This window comes from Erinaceus europaeus, chromosome 2, assembly GCF_950295315.1.
Source record: "Erinaceus europaeus chromosome 2, mEriEur2.1, whole genome shotgun sequence".
Lineage (NCBI taxonomy): Eukaryota > Metazoa > Chordata > Mammalia > Eulipotyphla > Erinaceidae > Erinaceus > Erinaceus europaeus.
The window spans coordinates 164,299,216-164,317,160 of record NC_080163.1 but is presented as its reverse complement, the minus strand read 5'-3'; the positions used below and the strand labels follow the sequence as shown (position 1 = coordinate 164,317,160).

General features: G+C 38.8%; 1 protein-coding gene and 1 non-coding gene across 3 annotated transcripts in view; one reads left to right on the top strand and one right to left on the bottom strand.

Moving 5' to 3' along the window:
• Positions 1 to 2,998: 2,998 nt before the first annotated feature.
• NETO2 (neuropilin and tolloid like 2) overlaps positions 2,999 to 17,945 on the bottom strand; it is a 92,578-nt gene continuing 77,631 nt past the window's right edge. The window contains exons 8-9 of one of the 2 annotated variants that reach the window (XM_060185618.1): positions 5,136 to 5,249; positions 2,999 to 3,956 (exon numbers count right to left, since the gene is read on the bottom strand). In XM_060185618.1, coding sequence (XP_060041601.1) covers positions 3,376 to 3,956; positions 5,136 to 5,249 — 695 coding nt within the window. In that variant the 3' untranslated portion in view covers positions 2,999 to 3,375. The remainder of the gene's footprint in view (positions 3,957 to 5,135; positions 5,250 to 17,945) is intronic. The other variant, XM_060185619.1, reaches the window with a different exon arrangement.
• On the top strand, positions 4,470 to 4,572 carry LOC132537292 (U6 spliceosomal RNA). The gene has a single exon (XR_009548750.1). It is a non-coding gene; the product is annotated as a U6 spliceosomal RNA (small nuclear RNA).

Genomic DNA, 17,945 nt, shown 5'->3' with positions numbered 1-17,945 from the left:
ACAAAGATACCACACACAAAGAATTGTTAAGAAACCAAAGTTAAATCACTTTTGTGATGTGTAATGTGGAAAATTCTTTATCTTGTTTGAACTTTAGATTAAACATTCACTTCTGGACAAAGTACATCATATTCTGTTCCACTTGAGATGTCAGGCTTAGTAGCTTTTCTGAAATTTGGAGTACTTGATGTTTTGTGTTAATTTTGGTATCAGTAGTGTCACAGAGGGAGACAGTGGCAGTATTGTTGGTTGAGGTATACTTCTGAATTAAAGATGCTCCCTGCCGTACCACCTGCATTTTCTATTTAAAAGATATGTTTAATACTTATATACTTTACCCTTTCACTTAAGGTTAAAATAACTCCTGTTAGAATGGCTAAATTTCATCTTTTATTACTAAAATATATGGCTTTCACTTCAGTAGACAATTTGTAATAATTTACTGATCTAAAAGATGGACTATTTCAATGTCAATTAGTAACGCCTGAAATGTATTAGTTCCACTCTTTCCCCATAGTATACTGTCAGTTGTTCACTAAGAAATAAATGAGATCTAATACCAAGGAATACATATAACATTTGTAGTCTATGGCTGGCTTAGCTATTGATCATCTAGTTCTTGTTCTATTACTATAGTAGAGTGGCCAGAAACCAATGTTTTAAGGCTATCTTAAAATGAGACTTTGCTAACTGCCTGCAATAATATACTTTTGTGTAGTTTTAATGTTGAATATCTTCTCTAGACTCTATTTTGAAAGCTTTTCCCAGACCCCTTTAGAAGAAAACAATATACATTTCAAAACAAAAAAGTTTCGAGACTAGCAATAATGTTAAAGTATACTGTATAGGACTTTTTTTTTTTTTTTTTTTTTTACAATAATCTACATGTTAACATGGGTTTGTAACAGCTGCTTTTTTATCATTTAACACAGAAAACATAATAATTATCCCTTCATTATGATGACTAATGAGGTCATGGTTATTATATTAAGTACTTACTATGCTGTTGAAATGATGGTTGACATAAATTAGCTACTAAAATGTCTATTCAACATACTGGCAGAATGTACCTATCTAATCTGGCTCTGGCTGGTTAGTTCATTGATTACTACATTCACTAAGTCTTCCCCAAATTATACTATTATTAAAATTATTTAAAGATTTATTTATTTCACGAAAGAGAAAGATACATTCTGAGTAGGAAATCACTTTGCCCTAAAAGGAAATAGAGTCTTGGGAGTCAGGCAGTAGCCCAGCGGGTTAAATGGATGTGGCACAAAGCGCAAGGACAGGTGTCTATCTTTCTTTCTCCATTTCTCTCTGTCCTAACAACAATGGCATCATCAACAACAACAATAACTACAACAATAAAAAACAACAAGGGCAACAAAAGGGAAAATAAATAAATAAGACCTTAAAAAAAAAAAAGCAAACAGTACTTACCACTTCTTATTTATTGCCCCACTATAGCCTATGTGGTGCTGTAGATAGAACCTGGACCCCCATGGATGCAGGTATTGCATTCTCCTAGTTGAACCACCTGCCCAGGTGCACTGCGCTAAATATTTAAAACAGTAAATTATGTTGACTAAAATAAAAACCCAAAATTATAATAATAAATATACTATGTGTAGGTTTTCTTATTACATGGATACTATATTTTTAGAAAATAAAAAATATGATATAGGAAACACATTTTGAAGAAACATTGTATCATATTGAAGGTTATAGTTTTTACTAGTCTGAGAAAACAATATGCAGTGGTGTAAAGAATGATCTAGTTTAACTTCAATTTCTCATTTTGTTGAGAATTTACAATATAGAAAAAAAGGAATTTATCTCTTTTAAATGGCATGTCTGTATTAGTTAAATTGTTAAATGAATTCCTTATTACACATATCTTAAGATCTAAAATGTCTGTGCCATAAACAACATAATTGAAGGATCATATAACAATGTATATTTTAATAAGATTTGTGTAGTGATTTAGAACAATAAATAACACATAGTGAAAATATACCAAAAACTAAATGCTTTAACAGAAGGAAACAAAAGTTTATGCACACATTACCAAGGTCTTTACAATAAATTATAATGTACACCTCCAGCACAGCATATTTGTATACAAGCTGCTAATGTGAACATGGAAATCTATCATACTGATCTTTAATCTTGATTTAATAAAGTTTGTACAGTATCAAATAATATCAAAAGTCTAAAAAAAACAATGAGTTTGTATATTATGCCTATAAAGTATTATTTTACGTACCTTAAAAAACACAAGGTCAAAAGTACAGTTAAAAAAAAAAGTGGAAGTTGGTATTCTTAGAATATAACTAGAAAATGTATTGTTCCCGGTAAAGAAGCAATCAAAAGAAGACAGTTTCTTAGAAATTTTCTTTCAACTTTCAAATATCTTGGTTACCATATGCTATAAGAAAAATTAATACTAAGGAGCTAAGTAATTACTTTGTAAAAATAGGAAGCACAGAACTGCTGATGAAAAATACTGGAAAGAAGCATAACATGGGTATCCCACAAAGTAAATTATTCGTTGCTTACAGAAGTGAATAAGTTGACATCAATTCTGACCAAGTTTCAAAGGATTTATACAAGTTTTCATGTTTTTCAGGTTTTGTCATGACTGGCAATGGTGCATATTTCATAGGACTATAAAATGTTCTAGTATAATAAAACTTAAGAGAAAATATGACTATATCACCTATGTCTTACTGAAAAGAAAGACTAAGGATCCAGTCAATGAAAGGGAGTAACACAGAAATTAGTCAATGAGAAACATAACTTTGGGTCTTATTTAGCACTTATGACTGTAACATCATTTTTATATTTTGACAAAGTTCAGGAAAAAAAATGCCTATCTGCATTGTATATTAACCACTCATACTTATGTAAGAAACTGAAATGGTCAAATTCCTGGTTTATTAAACAAATTAAATTTAGACAAAATAAAAAATGAATGTAAAGATAAATCTTATTTTCAACATTACTGTGGGTCAAATTAAGAGATTTATCAATCAAGAGCAGTATTTCTGTTGCTAAAACTAAAAGGCAGCCTGAGAATCATTCAACAAAACCATTCCCCTCTTCAAATGCTCTTTAACTGGTGCTGTGTTTCTATGACACTAAGCAACAAATGCTTATTATTATTATTATTTTACTAAATGGAATAAGCTCCTTGGTTGTCTTAACATACAATTACTGCCTGAGATAATGAAAACTTCACCATCACAATAGGTTAATGGCAAATGAAGGTACTCCTAGTTTTGATAGAAGAAACAGTTGGCTGCTGAAAATAGTGTGGGTGCTCAGTAGGCTGCATACATATAGTTAATTATTAATGTCAATGTTAGAAGATCAAAAATCAATGGATATGGATGCTTGTGCAGAATCTTCTCGCCCCCTGACATATATTTCACAAGGAATCTCCTCCATTACTCTGTCTTCTAGGGCCTGTTCAGGGCACTCATGTGCCTGTTTGAAAGTATAGCTACTTTTTTTGAAGGTGCTATTAAATGTTTTCATTGGCTGTGGTTGTGCAAAATCATTTCGGAAAGGAAGTTCCACGGAACTGAGGTTGGTCCTGCTTTGCTTGACGTTGGATGCTTGTGATCCACAGTGATGGTCATGAATGCACCGGGAGGCAGTGGAGGAGCGCCGCATCTTCTGGTAGTTGTCTAATTCTTCTGACAAGTCAGCCAGGTCTGCAGAAATCTCTTTGTCCCTCAGTGAAAACAGTTCATAATGAGGGGGATCAAACACTTCTTGAAATCCAGTTTTATTAAAAGCAGTTTTGCAGGCCATCACCTTTTTTCGAGGCTGTTTCACTTGTACTAAAATAGAAATAATGAGAAGGACCAAGACAATCCCTGATGTAATGCCAATAATTGTTCCATGAGTTTTAGTGATTTGTTCAAATAGTCCTGCTTTTTTCTTTTCTGCAGAAAGAGAAAGAAAAAAGTTGAAGTTTTCAAAATTCATTAATGAATCATGTCAAAACCTGTTTAAGGCATTTTTAGGTAAAGTAGGCATTTGGGTCAAATATACTACAAATAATGCAATTTAAAATTAGGTGTATTCATTTATTTTTGTTGTTATTATTGTCAGGAATTCTCCACTCTGAGCTGACTCAGATAGAAAGAGCGAGAGGAGTGATATTATAACACTGAAGTGCCCCCTCCCCCACTGCTATGATACTCCTGTGTGGTGGACTGTGGGCTCAAATCTGGGTTATCCACATGGCAATGAAGGTGCCCTGTCAGGTGGGTTATTTTACTCGGAAATTTAATTATACATTAAAGCTCTTTAAGCAAATAAAATAATCCTATTAGGGTTTATAGTCAAGTCAATCAATCACAACAAAGCAAAATTATAGAAATCAAAATAGTTGACCCTTTAACTCAGAATACATATAAATGTATTTAAATCAAATTAATTAAACATATTAATCCTTCCTTCAGTAGCACATATGAAAAAACTAGAATGATACAGAAACGATTAACATGGCCACTGTGTAAGGATGATATGCAAATCTGTGAAGCAATTCATATTTTAAAAATTAAGTACATGAATTTAGAAAAATTCTAGAATAAATATGCTTGTTCTATCAAACTTATTTCTTTACAATAACACATTTACAGGTACTTAAATTATCCATATGTATATACATACAATCCATATGTATCTTTCAGAAATATAGAGGATGTTAAAGGATGAAAAATAAAACTTCTTACATTGAATCTCAGTTTTTATTAAATATTCCCATAAGATTAAAAAACACTAATACTCTACTTTTGAAACCATATTATGAATGTGTTTACAATAATCAATAAATTCAGTAACGACAAGAACAAAATAAGTGAAAGAAATTTGGTTTGGATTATGGAACAACTTAAGTTTAAAAGTTTGTTAAGATGCTTTTACTTGAGAATAAGCATTTTTCTCTGTTTTTGACATATTAAAAAGATCTATGATCTGTTTAAAATCATATCTACATTAAATGTCTCCATTTTTGCCAAAGCAGCTATGCCAAGCAGATATAAAAAGGACATTGCAAGTCTTAATGAAAAACAACAAGCCAGTCTTTTCTCAGAAAGGCCACTTCTCAGTGAACTTACCTTTACAGTGATTTTCATCCCAAGGGTATGCACAGTTTTGGATACCATTACAGACCAAGGAATTATTGATGCACATGTTGCTATGGCAAAAGAAAGTGCTACCTGTACAGGGAGCTGTAGGCAAAAAGATAATTTTGTTGTAAAGGGTAGAAGACATGCCTTGATTTATTTTACACTTACTCTGAAGTCAGTCTTACCTCAAAGATCTTTCCATGAATAAACTCTGGACTACACAAACAATAAGATAAAGGCCATTAATCCTTGATGCTAATTCATATCAAGCTTTTTACCCATACAGGGTCATCAGAAGGTTATTTTTAATGTAATAACTACCTGAATATACTTTCCATGGTTCTTATGAAATTATAATATAGCATGGTAACTTATTTCAAAATTTAAAAAAATATGGTGATAAGATGTAGTAACATCTGAACCCAGAAATACAAAATGGTGTAGATACTGTATAGCAATTCCCAAAATTTTACACACATTGCCATTTGATCTATTTCAAGATAAAAAATAAAAGTAGGAAGTTAAACAGACATTTGTATACCAATGTCCCTAACGGTACTGTGTATATGTGGCTTTTTGTGTGTGATTAAGCCTATAAATGTGATTTGTATACCAAAACTTCTTATGGCTATACATTAAAAAGATTCTTTTCTTTAAAGAGAAGGAAATACTAAATTCAGAATAAAATTCTGATACATGCATGGATAAACCTTGAAATATTATGCCAAGACAAAAGGACAAATATGTTACCACTCAATTTAAATGTGACATCTAAAGTAGTAGTCAAACTCATAGATGAAACAGAAGGGAGGCTATAAGGGGCTAGAGAATTAAAGAGTTATATTACCTTTCAGCCACCAAGTTCCAGATGCTACTCAGATTCCATCCTGATTTCCCTGAACAGATGATCTCACCATTGTTTCCTGGAACCTCACCTCTCCTGAGCCCTACCCCACCGGGGAAAGATAGAAACAGGTGGGGTGGGGGTGGGGACAAGTGGTGTTGCATCTAATAAGCACACATGTTACACAATGTGCAAGGACCTGGGATCAAGCCCCCAGTCCCCACCTGATGGGGGAAAACTTTGCAAGTGGTGAAGCAGTATTGCAGGTGTCTCTCTCCCTCTCTATTACCCCCTTCCCTCTTGAGTTCTGGCTGTCTCTATCCAATAAATAAATAAATATAATTAAAAATTAAAAAATTATGCTTCTTAAAAAAAAAAGATCTGCCAATATCCATGTCCAGTGGAGAAGCAATTACAGAAGCCAGAACTCCTATCTTATGCATCCTAAAAAAGAAATTTGGTCCATACCCTTAGAGGGGTAAGTGATAGGGGAAGTAAACCAGAGGGCTCTGCACCCCCCATTCCACCAGGACCTGAGGCTTTTGTCAGCAGGAATCTTTGTTTTTATACCATCAGTGAAGGGAAGACGAATCTGGAAAACACCAGAGGAGGTCGAAGAGACCCGGAAGTAGTAATAGGTGTAGGGGTGACTTAGAAAGGAAATGAAGACAAGACCATTGAAAAAATGGGAAAAATAACATATATATAGATAGATACAGATAAATAGTTATAGAATCAGCCCATATCTTTGACTTTGGGAGATCTATTGCAGTTTACAATAGAGGGGATGGGGACACAGAATTCTGGTGGTGGGAAAGGTATGGCATTATATTCCTGTTAACTTATAAATTTGTAAACCAATATTAAGTCACTTATAAAAAAAAAGGTGAGGACAGGTGGTGGCACACCTGGTTAAACACACACATCAAAGTGCACAAGGGCCCAGTTCAAGTCCCTGGTCCTTACCCAAAGGGCGAAAGCTTCACAAGTATTGAAGCAGGGCTGCAGGTGCCTCTCTCCCTCCTTATCTCCTCTCCCCTCTCAATTTCTGTCTTTGTTCAATAATAAATAAATAAATAATTTTAAAAAAGAAACATCACCCCAATTTTTATTAGAGCTCTATGCAATTATTCTCCACACTAACTAATGCAATTAGAAAACAGCATTGCCTTGTCATATTTCAGACTATGAATTGTAATTACTGATGAAATGTTTTACCAATTCCATATTAACAAATATAGCTATTTATAGTAAGAGTCAAAGTATCAATATTGACATGGATACTAATGGCATCCTTCAATTCAAAACCATATAAAATGATTGACTCATGATTTTTTATAAATAAGGGACAAAGAAAAGGTAAAAATAAATCTAAGAACTGCTCTCTATTTATAGCCTGAGATCTTTCTACTTTCTTCAGACATACTACTAGATTTTGGCATTAAAAAGAAAGATCGTTAGAATTTCTGCTACCCTCCAATTTTGACTAGACATGCAAATGAGAATGAAAGATGGTGCTGTGCAGATGTCTCCCCAAGGCTCTGCCACTCTACACAGAGTATTATGGTACTTTCAGGACTTTCCTCAACCAATCCTGTCCCAGCACATCACTCTGGGGTGTTGACCTAAAAAGTGCACCTACCCTCTCTCCCCTCACTCACTCTCTCTTGGCCAGTGGTGAGGTAGCAGGGGTCAGCCATTTTTGGCTTGCTCCACGTGGCCTGAACCACCCATCTGACCCAACAATAAAGATTTGTGTTCCCTCTGTGCTTGGATTCTCTCTCCTTTGCATCCCACCACGGCGTCAAGAGACACCTGGCGCTCAGAGTGGGGCCGACAGGCCCACACTCCCGCCTGAGGTCCAGAGAAGCCAAACCACAGGCAGAGCTGGGGCCACTGGGACATACCTGCAGCAGCCCCACTGGTGGAGCTGGGGTCACCCGACATACCTGCAGCCACCCCACCAGCAGTGGCAGGGCCAGTCTGTCTTTGGGTGACTGTTTGTGCTGCCATCCGCAGCCACCTGAAGAGACGCGAGACCCCGCCAGACCCTCCCACCACCCAGACACAGGTAAGTAACAGTGCCCGCCATGGGGTTCCTCCCGTTTTACAAGGAGGCATCCCAGACACTTTATTCTTTTCTCATGGGACAGGCTCTCTATCTCGGAGATGCTTTAATTAGAGCTGCACTGTAGGTTCTCTTGGCTATGTTTGCAACTTTCGGGATATGTATAAGGTGCCCTGCCAAAAGGTTGAGACCTTGAGGCTGAGATACAAGAGTTAAAGGACATGGTCTCGGGGCTTAACCACCTTAGAGTGGTTAAATCCTCTGCAGTTTGCCCCAAGGGGTCTGTTTCCGCAGACACGTGTTCGGTTTCTCCGGCAGCCACTTCTCCAGTGGCTTCCACTTCAGTGACTCCTCCCCCCACTGATACCTCATCATTAAGAGACCTTGAGGCTGAGATACAAGAGTTAAAGGACTTGTTCTCGGCGCTTAAACACCCTAAGCCTTCTGAAGTTTGCCCCAAGAGTTTTGTTTTGGTAGACACATGTTCGGTTTCTCTGGCAGACGCTTCTCCAGCGGCTTCCACTTCTGTGACTCCTTCCCCACTGATACCTCGTCATAAAACCAAGTTTACACCTTCCCGGTAAATGTGGCCCCCAATAAACAAAACCCTCAGATGTGGCATCCATACTCCTCCATACTCCTCCAAAGAACTCAGAGGAATCAGGCAGGCAGTGAAGGAGGACGGCATTCATGCCCCATGGACCAAGTCCATTTTACAAGGCTTTTTCCAGCACCTTAATACCCCCCAAGATTGGAGGGACTTAGCTCTTACTGTGCTCCCAAACCCCCTCAACCTGCAATGGGAGGCAAGCTTTCTTAATGAATGCTCAAAACAATCCCAGAAAAATAGTCACAAACAGGTAGAATGGAATTTTGATGCACTGTTTGGAGCGGGAGAGTTTGAAACTGGAATTCAGCAGGCAGGAGCCAAGTTTCCAACCGGTTGATTTAAACAGGTATGCATCTGTGCAACACAAGCATGGGAGAGGTTAACCCCATCCACAGGAGAGGCCTCAGTCCCCATTAACTCCCTTTGCCAAGAAACCAATGAATCCCTAGCTAACTTCATTGCCAGGGTGCAGTCAACCTTAGAGAGAAAGATTTATAATCTTGAAGTCCGTTCTCTCCTCCTGCATTCTATTGTCTGGGATGGCATGATTCCAGAATTCTGTCAGGCATGCCTCAGTCTTAAACACCAACACCCAGATAATTGGATTTTAGCGACACAGAACTTAGACCAGCCTCTTACGGGGCACCCATTATGACACAGGCTTATGCAGTTACCCCACATAATCAAAACGGGGCCTGCTTCCAGTGTGGTCGCCAAGGGTATTGGCATAACCAATGTCCAGATAAGCCGCGAGCCTGTCTCCAGTTAGGACAAACACACCTCCAGTCAGGGTAACCCTGCCTTCAGTCAGGGAGCCAGAGGCCACGAACACCTTGTCCTAGATGTCAGAAAGGTTTTCATTGGAGGAGAGATTGTTGGTCCAAGTTTCATAAAGATGGCACGCCCCTGAATGGTACAAATTCGGGGCCTGAGATTTTGTGGACCACGCCTGTTTTAGAAAAAGGTCACCCTACTATGACAGTAAGGATTGGCAATATTCCTTTTAAATGTTTGATTGCCACGGGGGCAGAAAAGATGATTTTAAGGCAAGCAGAGGTTCCCCAAAATTGGGAACTCCTCCCAGGACCACGCTTACACAGAGTTGGAGGGTTGACCCAAGCCTTTCTCACAAGAGATTTGCTGATGTGGGAAGACCTTGAAGGGACTACTGGACACTTCTGCCCTTTGGTAGCTGATATTAGCACCAACCTACTGGGTAGGGATCTTCTGGAATGTCTTGATGTTAGGATATCCACAGATGCCTCTGCAGAGCATAACACCTGCTCCTGCGAGACTAGATCTAATCAGCACCCCCAATACTAACTGCCACTGTTCGTAACCAAATGCTCTGTTTAGAATGGCCTTCTAATGAGCCTGTCTGGGTGGAACAGTGGCCTTTGCCTAGGGATAAACTAGAAATTTTAAAAGAGATTGTCCGAGAGCAGTTATCCTTGGGGCACAATCATCATTCCAGAAGCCCATGGAATACTCCTGTCTTCGTGGTTAAAAAGCGCTGGGGAAAATGGTGCCTCCTCCAAGTTCTCCATATAGTAAATAAAATCATGCGGGGTTTGCCTCTTGCTTCTGCAATTCCCACGGGAATTCCAATCATAGCTATTGATATACAAGATTGTTTTTTCTCTATTCCTTTGCATCCACACAATTGTAAGCGTTTTGCCTTCTCTGTTCCTTCTATTAATAACGCCAGCCCTGCCAATAGATTTGAAAGGGTGGTACTGCCCAGGGCATGGCCAGTAGTCCTACAATTTGTCAAGAGGCTGTTAAATCTGCCCTTTTCCCATATATTCATAAGGGCCTTAAGGTTCTTCATTACATGGATGATGTCTTACTATGGGGAGAATTAGATACAGATCTCTGTGCCCTATGTGATTTTCTCATTCCTGCCTTAAAGAAAAGTGGCCTTAATGTAGCTCCTGAAAAGATACAGCTAATTCCTCCAATATCTTTCTTAGGTTCAGAGATTTCTCTAATGCAAATTCGCCCCTTAAAACCTAGTGTTACTTTTCCTTCTAACCTTACTCTTGCTTCTTTACAAAGTTTTCTTGGAAATTTAAATTGGCTTAGGCAGTATCTTTATCTGCCTACTAGCTGCCTCCAACCACTGTTTGACCTGTTAAAATGAGACTAACAGCCCTCCTCAAAACGTATGTTAACTCCCGAGGCCTCCTTGGCACTGGAAAGGGCTAACCAGGCCCTCCAGGACATGCACCTTGTTCGATTCTCCCCCTCCTCTCTGGTAAACCTTCTAATCTTTAACTCCACCCCCACAGTAGTGGGGGAACTGTGGCAGAACCATGGGGTTCGAGTGGCTTCACACAACAGTAGGAGGAGCTCCAAGACTCCTCACTGAGATAGACACGTTAGCACTCATGGTTCACCAAGGAAGAAACAGGTTTGTGCAGGTCTTAGGGAAAGAACCAGATTTAATTATTCTTCCCTTTTCTCTCACAGATACAGAGTGGCTCATATGCCACCATTCCCATTTTGCCATAAGCTGCATGGGGTTTCCATTTTCCTTCTAATAAATTGATAGCTTCTTTACCTCCTTTGCCTATACTAGTACCTAAACTTCTCTCGAGATCCCATCCCTTCTGCTCCTACAGTCTTCACTGATGGTGGAAAAAAGGGAGCTGCCGCCCTTATATATTACCCAGACAAGCAATCCCCTAAATCTCTTTACTGAGCTTCCTGATAATTCCCCTCAGTACAAAGAACTTTATGCTGTTTTCCTTGCATTAAATGATATGTTTTCATAACAATAGTTTTTCTCTTTCTCTGTGTTATAACTAAATGTTTATAGGTATGTTTCGAGTTTGGTAAACACTAACTTAACGGTTAAAAGTGTAACCTTGAAGCTACATTACTACCAGACAAGGTAAAATTAATTTTCTAAAACTAACTAACTATTTAAGATAAAGTCTAAATATTTAACATGACAATACATCCACAAAACTAAAATACAATTTTTCTATACAGGGCGCTTTTGGAGGGCCCCCAAAAGTGCCCTGTAAACTATCTTGTGGAAATTAATCCACAACAAATCTGGCATCAATCTGACACTGTAAATGTTAAAACCATTGTCACTAACATGTGTTAACTCTAAGTAACTTGAGTCTGTTTATAGTCCAAAGTAAAATGGTTAAAAAAAATCAATATATATATATTTTAACTAAAATTGGTCTAAAGATCCTACTGTAGAGTCTGCTACAAGAGGTCACATTAGATGACCTTTATACAGAATCATTCTTCTTCTAGCATTTGCCATACAGAATCATAAAGATACTTAAACCAATTATAATCATCGGGCTATCAATTATAGTAAACCTCTAACTTGTTACAAGTTTTATTTTTTTCACTAATAAGTGATTACAGCTATCAAGCCTTTACATGAAGAATCATCTGTTCATATGGTAAGGTATTAAACTATAAAAAGTTCCTCCATATACAACTTATGTGAATTAACAACATTCACATATTCTTCTACACTTAACTGATATATCTCATCTTGGCACTGTAGGCCTGCCTTTGTCAGCCAACACTTTAAAGATATTTCCCTTTATAACATCACCCATGCCACGGACATCTCTTACTACCCCCAAAGACAAATGGCTGTTGAGAAGGCCCGCCAAATGCCTAGGTTCAATTAAGTAAAAAAATAAATAAATAAATAAAATAATAATAATAATATAATAATAAATAGGGAAGATACATCCCCCAATACTCAGTTGGCGAAGACACCAAACCTCTTCTTCTATAAAAAATTCAAATCAGATGCCCTGCTAACCATGAGAAGCAGATTGTTTCTGTTTCTTTCACAGGAATCCCAGGAAAAACCATCTTGGACCCCTGCACACTCTTGACATTACCCACTAGACAGCACGACTACAGTGGCACATCCCCCGAAAACCTAGATGCCACCTGACGCAATCCAAAGAACCTGATTCACAGACTCCAAGGACAGAACTTTCTTAATGCCTGTCTGCCCTTCCTGCATCTGCTTTGTCTGTCACGTTTTGGCGGTTCCAGCTCACTCTCTACAGAAAAGCCGAATTCCAGCGGCTGACCTTCCTCATGCAGCGTCTCATCCCCTGGCATTTCTCCCCCTAGTCGCCTACTTTGGACTGACACTTCTATTGGACTTGCTGGTTTACCCTTTGGACACTTTACACAATTTTTACAGCAGCTTCCTTCCCTTCACGCTGCTGGCTTTTCAAAGACTGACCCTGAGTAGTTCTTAAGACTTTACAGACTGTTGCCTTGAGGACTATACAATGCCAAATAGCCCCTCTGCTTGGCGGGCCATGTCCTCCCGCCTACAGGTCCTGCCCTTTGAGGCAGGAAATGTCCCCTCATTATAAACCCTTCCCCCCCCCCCCCCCGAGACAGGGAATGTTCCTTTGTGCACCAGGCCTTCCCTTGACATCACACTGGCCCTTACTGCTCCCCTACTTGTCCCTTCCTGTTTTGTTATATCATTCAGGTTTATGCCCAAAAGGTTTCTGCTCACCCCTACACTACTATTCCTCTGTCACACAGAATCTTTTACAGACATTGAACCATCTTAATGTGGTGACTAGATAGAATGATAGAGTAAGATGTAGAAATATTGTGAGGAGATGGTTGAGCCTGGCAGAGATGAGTCCCTCCAGGTAAGTCTCTCTCTCTAAAGAGGGGTTCAGCACAGGGGGGACACATGAATCTCACAAGGTTGGCAGCCATTTAAGCCTTCCCTCCCCCACAAAAACATTCTGCATCTTCCCATCTGAGCATGGCATTCCTTAAAAACATTTAAGCCTGCTCCACTCTATACATTTCGTTACCATTTCCATTAGATATATAAGAAAAGGGGGAGATGCTGTGCAGATGTCTCCCCAAGGCTCTGCCACTCTACACAGAGTATTATGGTACTTTCAGGGCTTTCCCCAACCAGTCCTGTCCCGACACGTCACTCTGGGGTGTTGACCTAAAAAGTCCGCCTACTCTCCCTCCCCTAGCTCGCACTTTCTTGCCCAGTGGTGAGGTAGCAGGGGACAGCCATTTTTGGCTTGCTCCACGTGGCCTGAACCACCCATCTGACCCAACAATAAAGATTTGTGTTCCCTCTGCGCTTGGATTCTCTCCTTCACATCCCGCCACTGCCACGTCAAGCAACAGATGGTCTGTCCTTCAACTAAACCTACACAGGGATTATGACCATATGTCATATAAAATCATTACTAGATTTATTTTAACAAAAGTATCTTCTGGACTGGCATTTAGTCACATGAGAGACCCAGGTTCAAGTCCAGCTTCCACCTAATTGAAGGAAGCCTGGCACTATGGTCCCCCCCTTCTCTTATCCTTGTCTCTGAAAAAACTGGCCTGAAGCAGTGAAGCTCCAGTGACAAATATATGTGTTTTTATATATCTCATTTCTCAAAGAGTATTATATTAGTATTCAGTTCTTGTAGAGAAGTCAAACACAAGTTGATTGCTATTCTGTAATTTTTTTAGTCAGAATTTATAATCTACAATAGTAGATATGAAGTGAATCCTTTATACAAAGCCAGATCATTTATATAAACCTCTTGTGAAATGTTGTGCTCATAACAGACCACACTAACAGCTTAGAGGAACAAAATAAATAGCTTAACATTTTGAATGGTAACAATTCAATATACTGTACAATATACTCTAAGTTCTGAAATATCAAAATCAATATGAAACGATTTTCTAAAATGAAACTTAATTTTGATCACAAATGCTTCACTGGAGAATTTTAAGTAAATTCAGGATATAAAACTAAATCTATTTAAATATTACAACTTAGCCTTACATTTAGTGATTAGTGTAAAGATATCAGTGTAAAGGAAACTTTCTACCTATTTACTGATCAAATTTGTATTAGTGGAGAACTCAACTGTACATATAGAGAAGATACTTAAATTGAAAACACATTAGAGAAGGATTTTTCATATAAGATTTCAAACATTACCCAAATAAATGGGTGACCCTAAAATACAAGCAAGTTGTCACATTAATCAATTTTTAAAAAGTGGTTCAGGATGTGGTCTAGTAGATATAGCAATGGACTCTTCATCATGTGGTCTCAGATTTAATCCTTAGAATAGTATGTGTTAGAGTGATGTCTTATTAATTCTCATCCCCCATCATTAATAAATTCTTTAAAAAAATTTTTTACTTATAAAAAGGAAACACTGACAAAACCATAGGATAAGAGGGGTACAACTCCACACAATTCCCGCCACCAGAACTCCATATCCCATCCCCTCCACCGATATTTTTCCTATTCTTTAACCCTCTGGGAGCATGGACCCAGGGCCATTATGGGGTGCAGAAGGTAGAAGGTATCCATAATTGCTTCCCCTGCTGAACATTAGCAGGTCAATTCATACTCCTAGCCTGCCTCTCTCTTTCCCTAGTGGGGCAGGGCTCTGGGGAAGTGGGGCTCCAGGACACATTGGTGAGGTCTTCTGCCTAGGGAAGTCTGATTTTATCATGTTAGCATTTGGAACCTGGTAGCTGAAAAAAGAGTTATATACATATAAAGCCAAACACATTGTTGACTAATCATGAACCTAAAGGCTGGAATCTTACAGATGAAGATTTGGGGTGTCCGTTTTGAAGATAGCTAGTAGGTCTATTTTAGTTATATTCCAAAGGGCCCATGACTATACTAGTTTTTTCCTGAGCGTGACCTCTGAAATGCAGGTGGACCAAGTTATTGTTTGGTGAGATGATGTCATGGTTGGAAAAAGGGCTAGAAAGCTGAATCAGGGAAGAAAGTAGCTCCCAAATAAGGGAAAAGTGTATAAATGTTGTTGAATGTAAACCCCATCAATTTGATCTAGGGCCCATTATTTAGCTTAGGAGTCTATGTGACCTCTGCATCCCTGTAGATCTGAGCTCACATCCCTGTAGGTCATGAGTAGGAACGTTCCAAACTTCCCCAATTTCAGAACCAATTTTCCTCAGATGGTAAATAGAGTATGTTATCCAGCTTTCAAATTCTTTAAAAATTGGGCTGGAGGGGCCGGGTGGTGTATCTGGTTGAGCGCTCAAGGACCCAGGTTCAAGCCCCCAGTCCCCACCTGAAGAAGGAAAGCTTTACAAGTGGTGAAGCAGTGCTGTAGTTGTCTGTCTCTTTCTATCTCCCCCTTCCTCTCTATTTATGGCTGTCTATCCAATAAATAAATAAAAATTAAAAATATTGGGCCAAGAAGACAGCTTACTTGGATGGCGGGCTACTCTGATGTGTGTATGAGACCCAGGTGTGAGCTTGGTCCCCAGTGCTGAAGGAAGCTTTGGTGCTGTGTTCTCTTTCATTCTCTCTCTGCCTCTATGTAAAAATAAAAAAGATTTCTTCCATTTGATATAAGATGTGGCAAAGAAAGTTTCTTTCTTTTTGGTGAGTGTTCTTTTATCATCTCATCATTTCTTACATTTCTTGCAGTATCTCATTATGGTTTATATATATGAATATATATATGCGGACATATATATGAGATAATGTTCCTAACCAGTCATTTACTGTTTGCTATATGGGTTGCTTCCATATCTGGGGTATTAGAAATAGTTACTGCTTGGGGGTCGGGAAGTAATGCAGCGGGTTAAGCGCATGTGGTGTGAAGCGCAAGGACCTACAAGGACCAGCGTAAGGATCCCGGTTTGAGCCCTGGCTCCCCAACTACAGGGAAATTGCTTCACAGGTGAAGCAGGTCTGCAGGTGTCTATCTCTCCCGTTTCCCCCTCTTGTCTCCCTTTCTCTCTGTCCTATCCAACAACAACAGTAATAACTACAACAAGGGCAACAAAAGGGAAAATAAATAATAAAAAATTAAACAATAAAAAGAAACAGTCCTGTTCATGTGCCCATAAGTTAGCAGAAAATATATAACTTAAAGTAAAAGTACGCAAAAGTCTACAGTGACTCAATATGTGCAGCAGGCAAATAGAAAGATGTAAAAAAGACAACATAAAGTACTTAATCAGATGGTTTCTACTTAGATATAGCCTATTTCACTTCCCTCAATTACTGTGAGTCCAACTGTGTCAGATAAAGTAAGGACTACAAGAGCTGGATATGGGCAAGAGACTGGCACTTCGAGGTCACCAGGCCACCTCATCATCTGGGGCCTTTGTCAAGGAATCCCTGACAGACATTATGGGCCAAGACCTTTAACAAATCTCTCTCCACCATCACTGGTCATCTCCATCAGACACAACATCATAAACTCTCCTGTGGAACTTTATAGCACATTGCTTTCAATGTAGAACAATAGTAGAAATTGTCCCACTCTCTGGAGGGAGGCTGGGTCAGCACACTCTGTCACTCAAGGAAGACTGGTCCTGAAATGAGTGCAGCCTAGAAAATTTTTAGCTATGACCTTGGAATGCAAGCTCAGACCAACAGAGATGCAGAGGTTACACAGGCTCCTGTACTAAATATGAATAGATATGGGCCCAAGGTCAGATTAATGGGGTTTACAGTTAATGGTATTTTTATACTTTTCCCATATTTGGGAGCTTTTCTCTGCACTTATCCAGCTTTCTAGTCCTAACCTCAAGTCTGATACCATCTTCCCAGACAGTACCATTAGCCCATCTGCATGTTAGCTGTTGGGCCCAGGCAAAAATTAGTAAACTCATAGGCCTCTTGGAATATACCTAAAATAGACTTCCTAACTCCTTTTAACATGAAGATCCAAAATTTCATCTGCTATACTTTTACTTTAGGTTCCTGATTCTTAAACAAATTGTTCTGCTTTATATCTTAATGCTTTTCAACCAAGTTACAGATGCTACTATGACACCAACCTGACTTCCCTGGGCAGACAATCTCACCAATCTGTCCTGGAACCCTACCTTCCCAGAGCCTTACCCCACTAGGGAAAGATAGAAACAGGCAGGTGGTATGGCTTGACCTGTCAATGTCCATGTCCAACGGAGAAGCAATTACAGAAGTCAGACCTTCCACCTTCTACTCCCCATAAAGATCTTTGGTCCATACTCCCAGAGGGATAAAGAATAGGGAAACTTCCAGTGGAAGGGATGGGGTATGGAACTCTGGTGGTGGGAATTGTATGGGATTATATCCTTCTTATACCACAATCTTGTCAATCATTATTAAACCACTAATAAAAAAATTATATATAATAAAAGAAATAGTGCTGTTATGAGCACAGATATACAGAGAGATCTCTGCTTCTCTCTTTTAAAGATTTTATTTATTTATTTAAGAGAAAGATGGGAGAG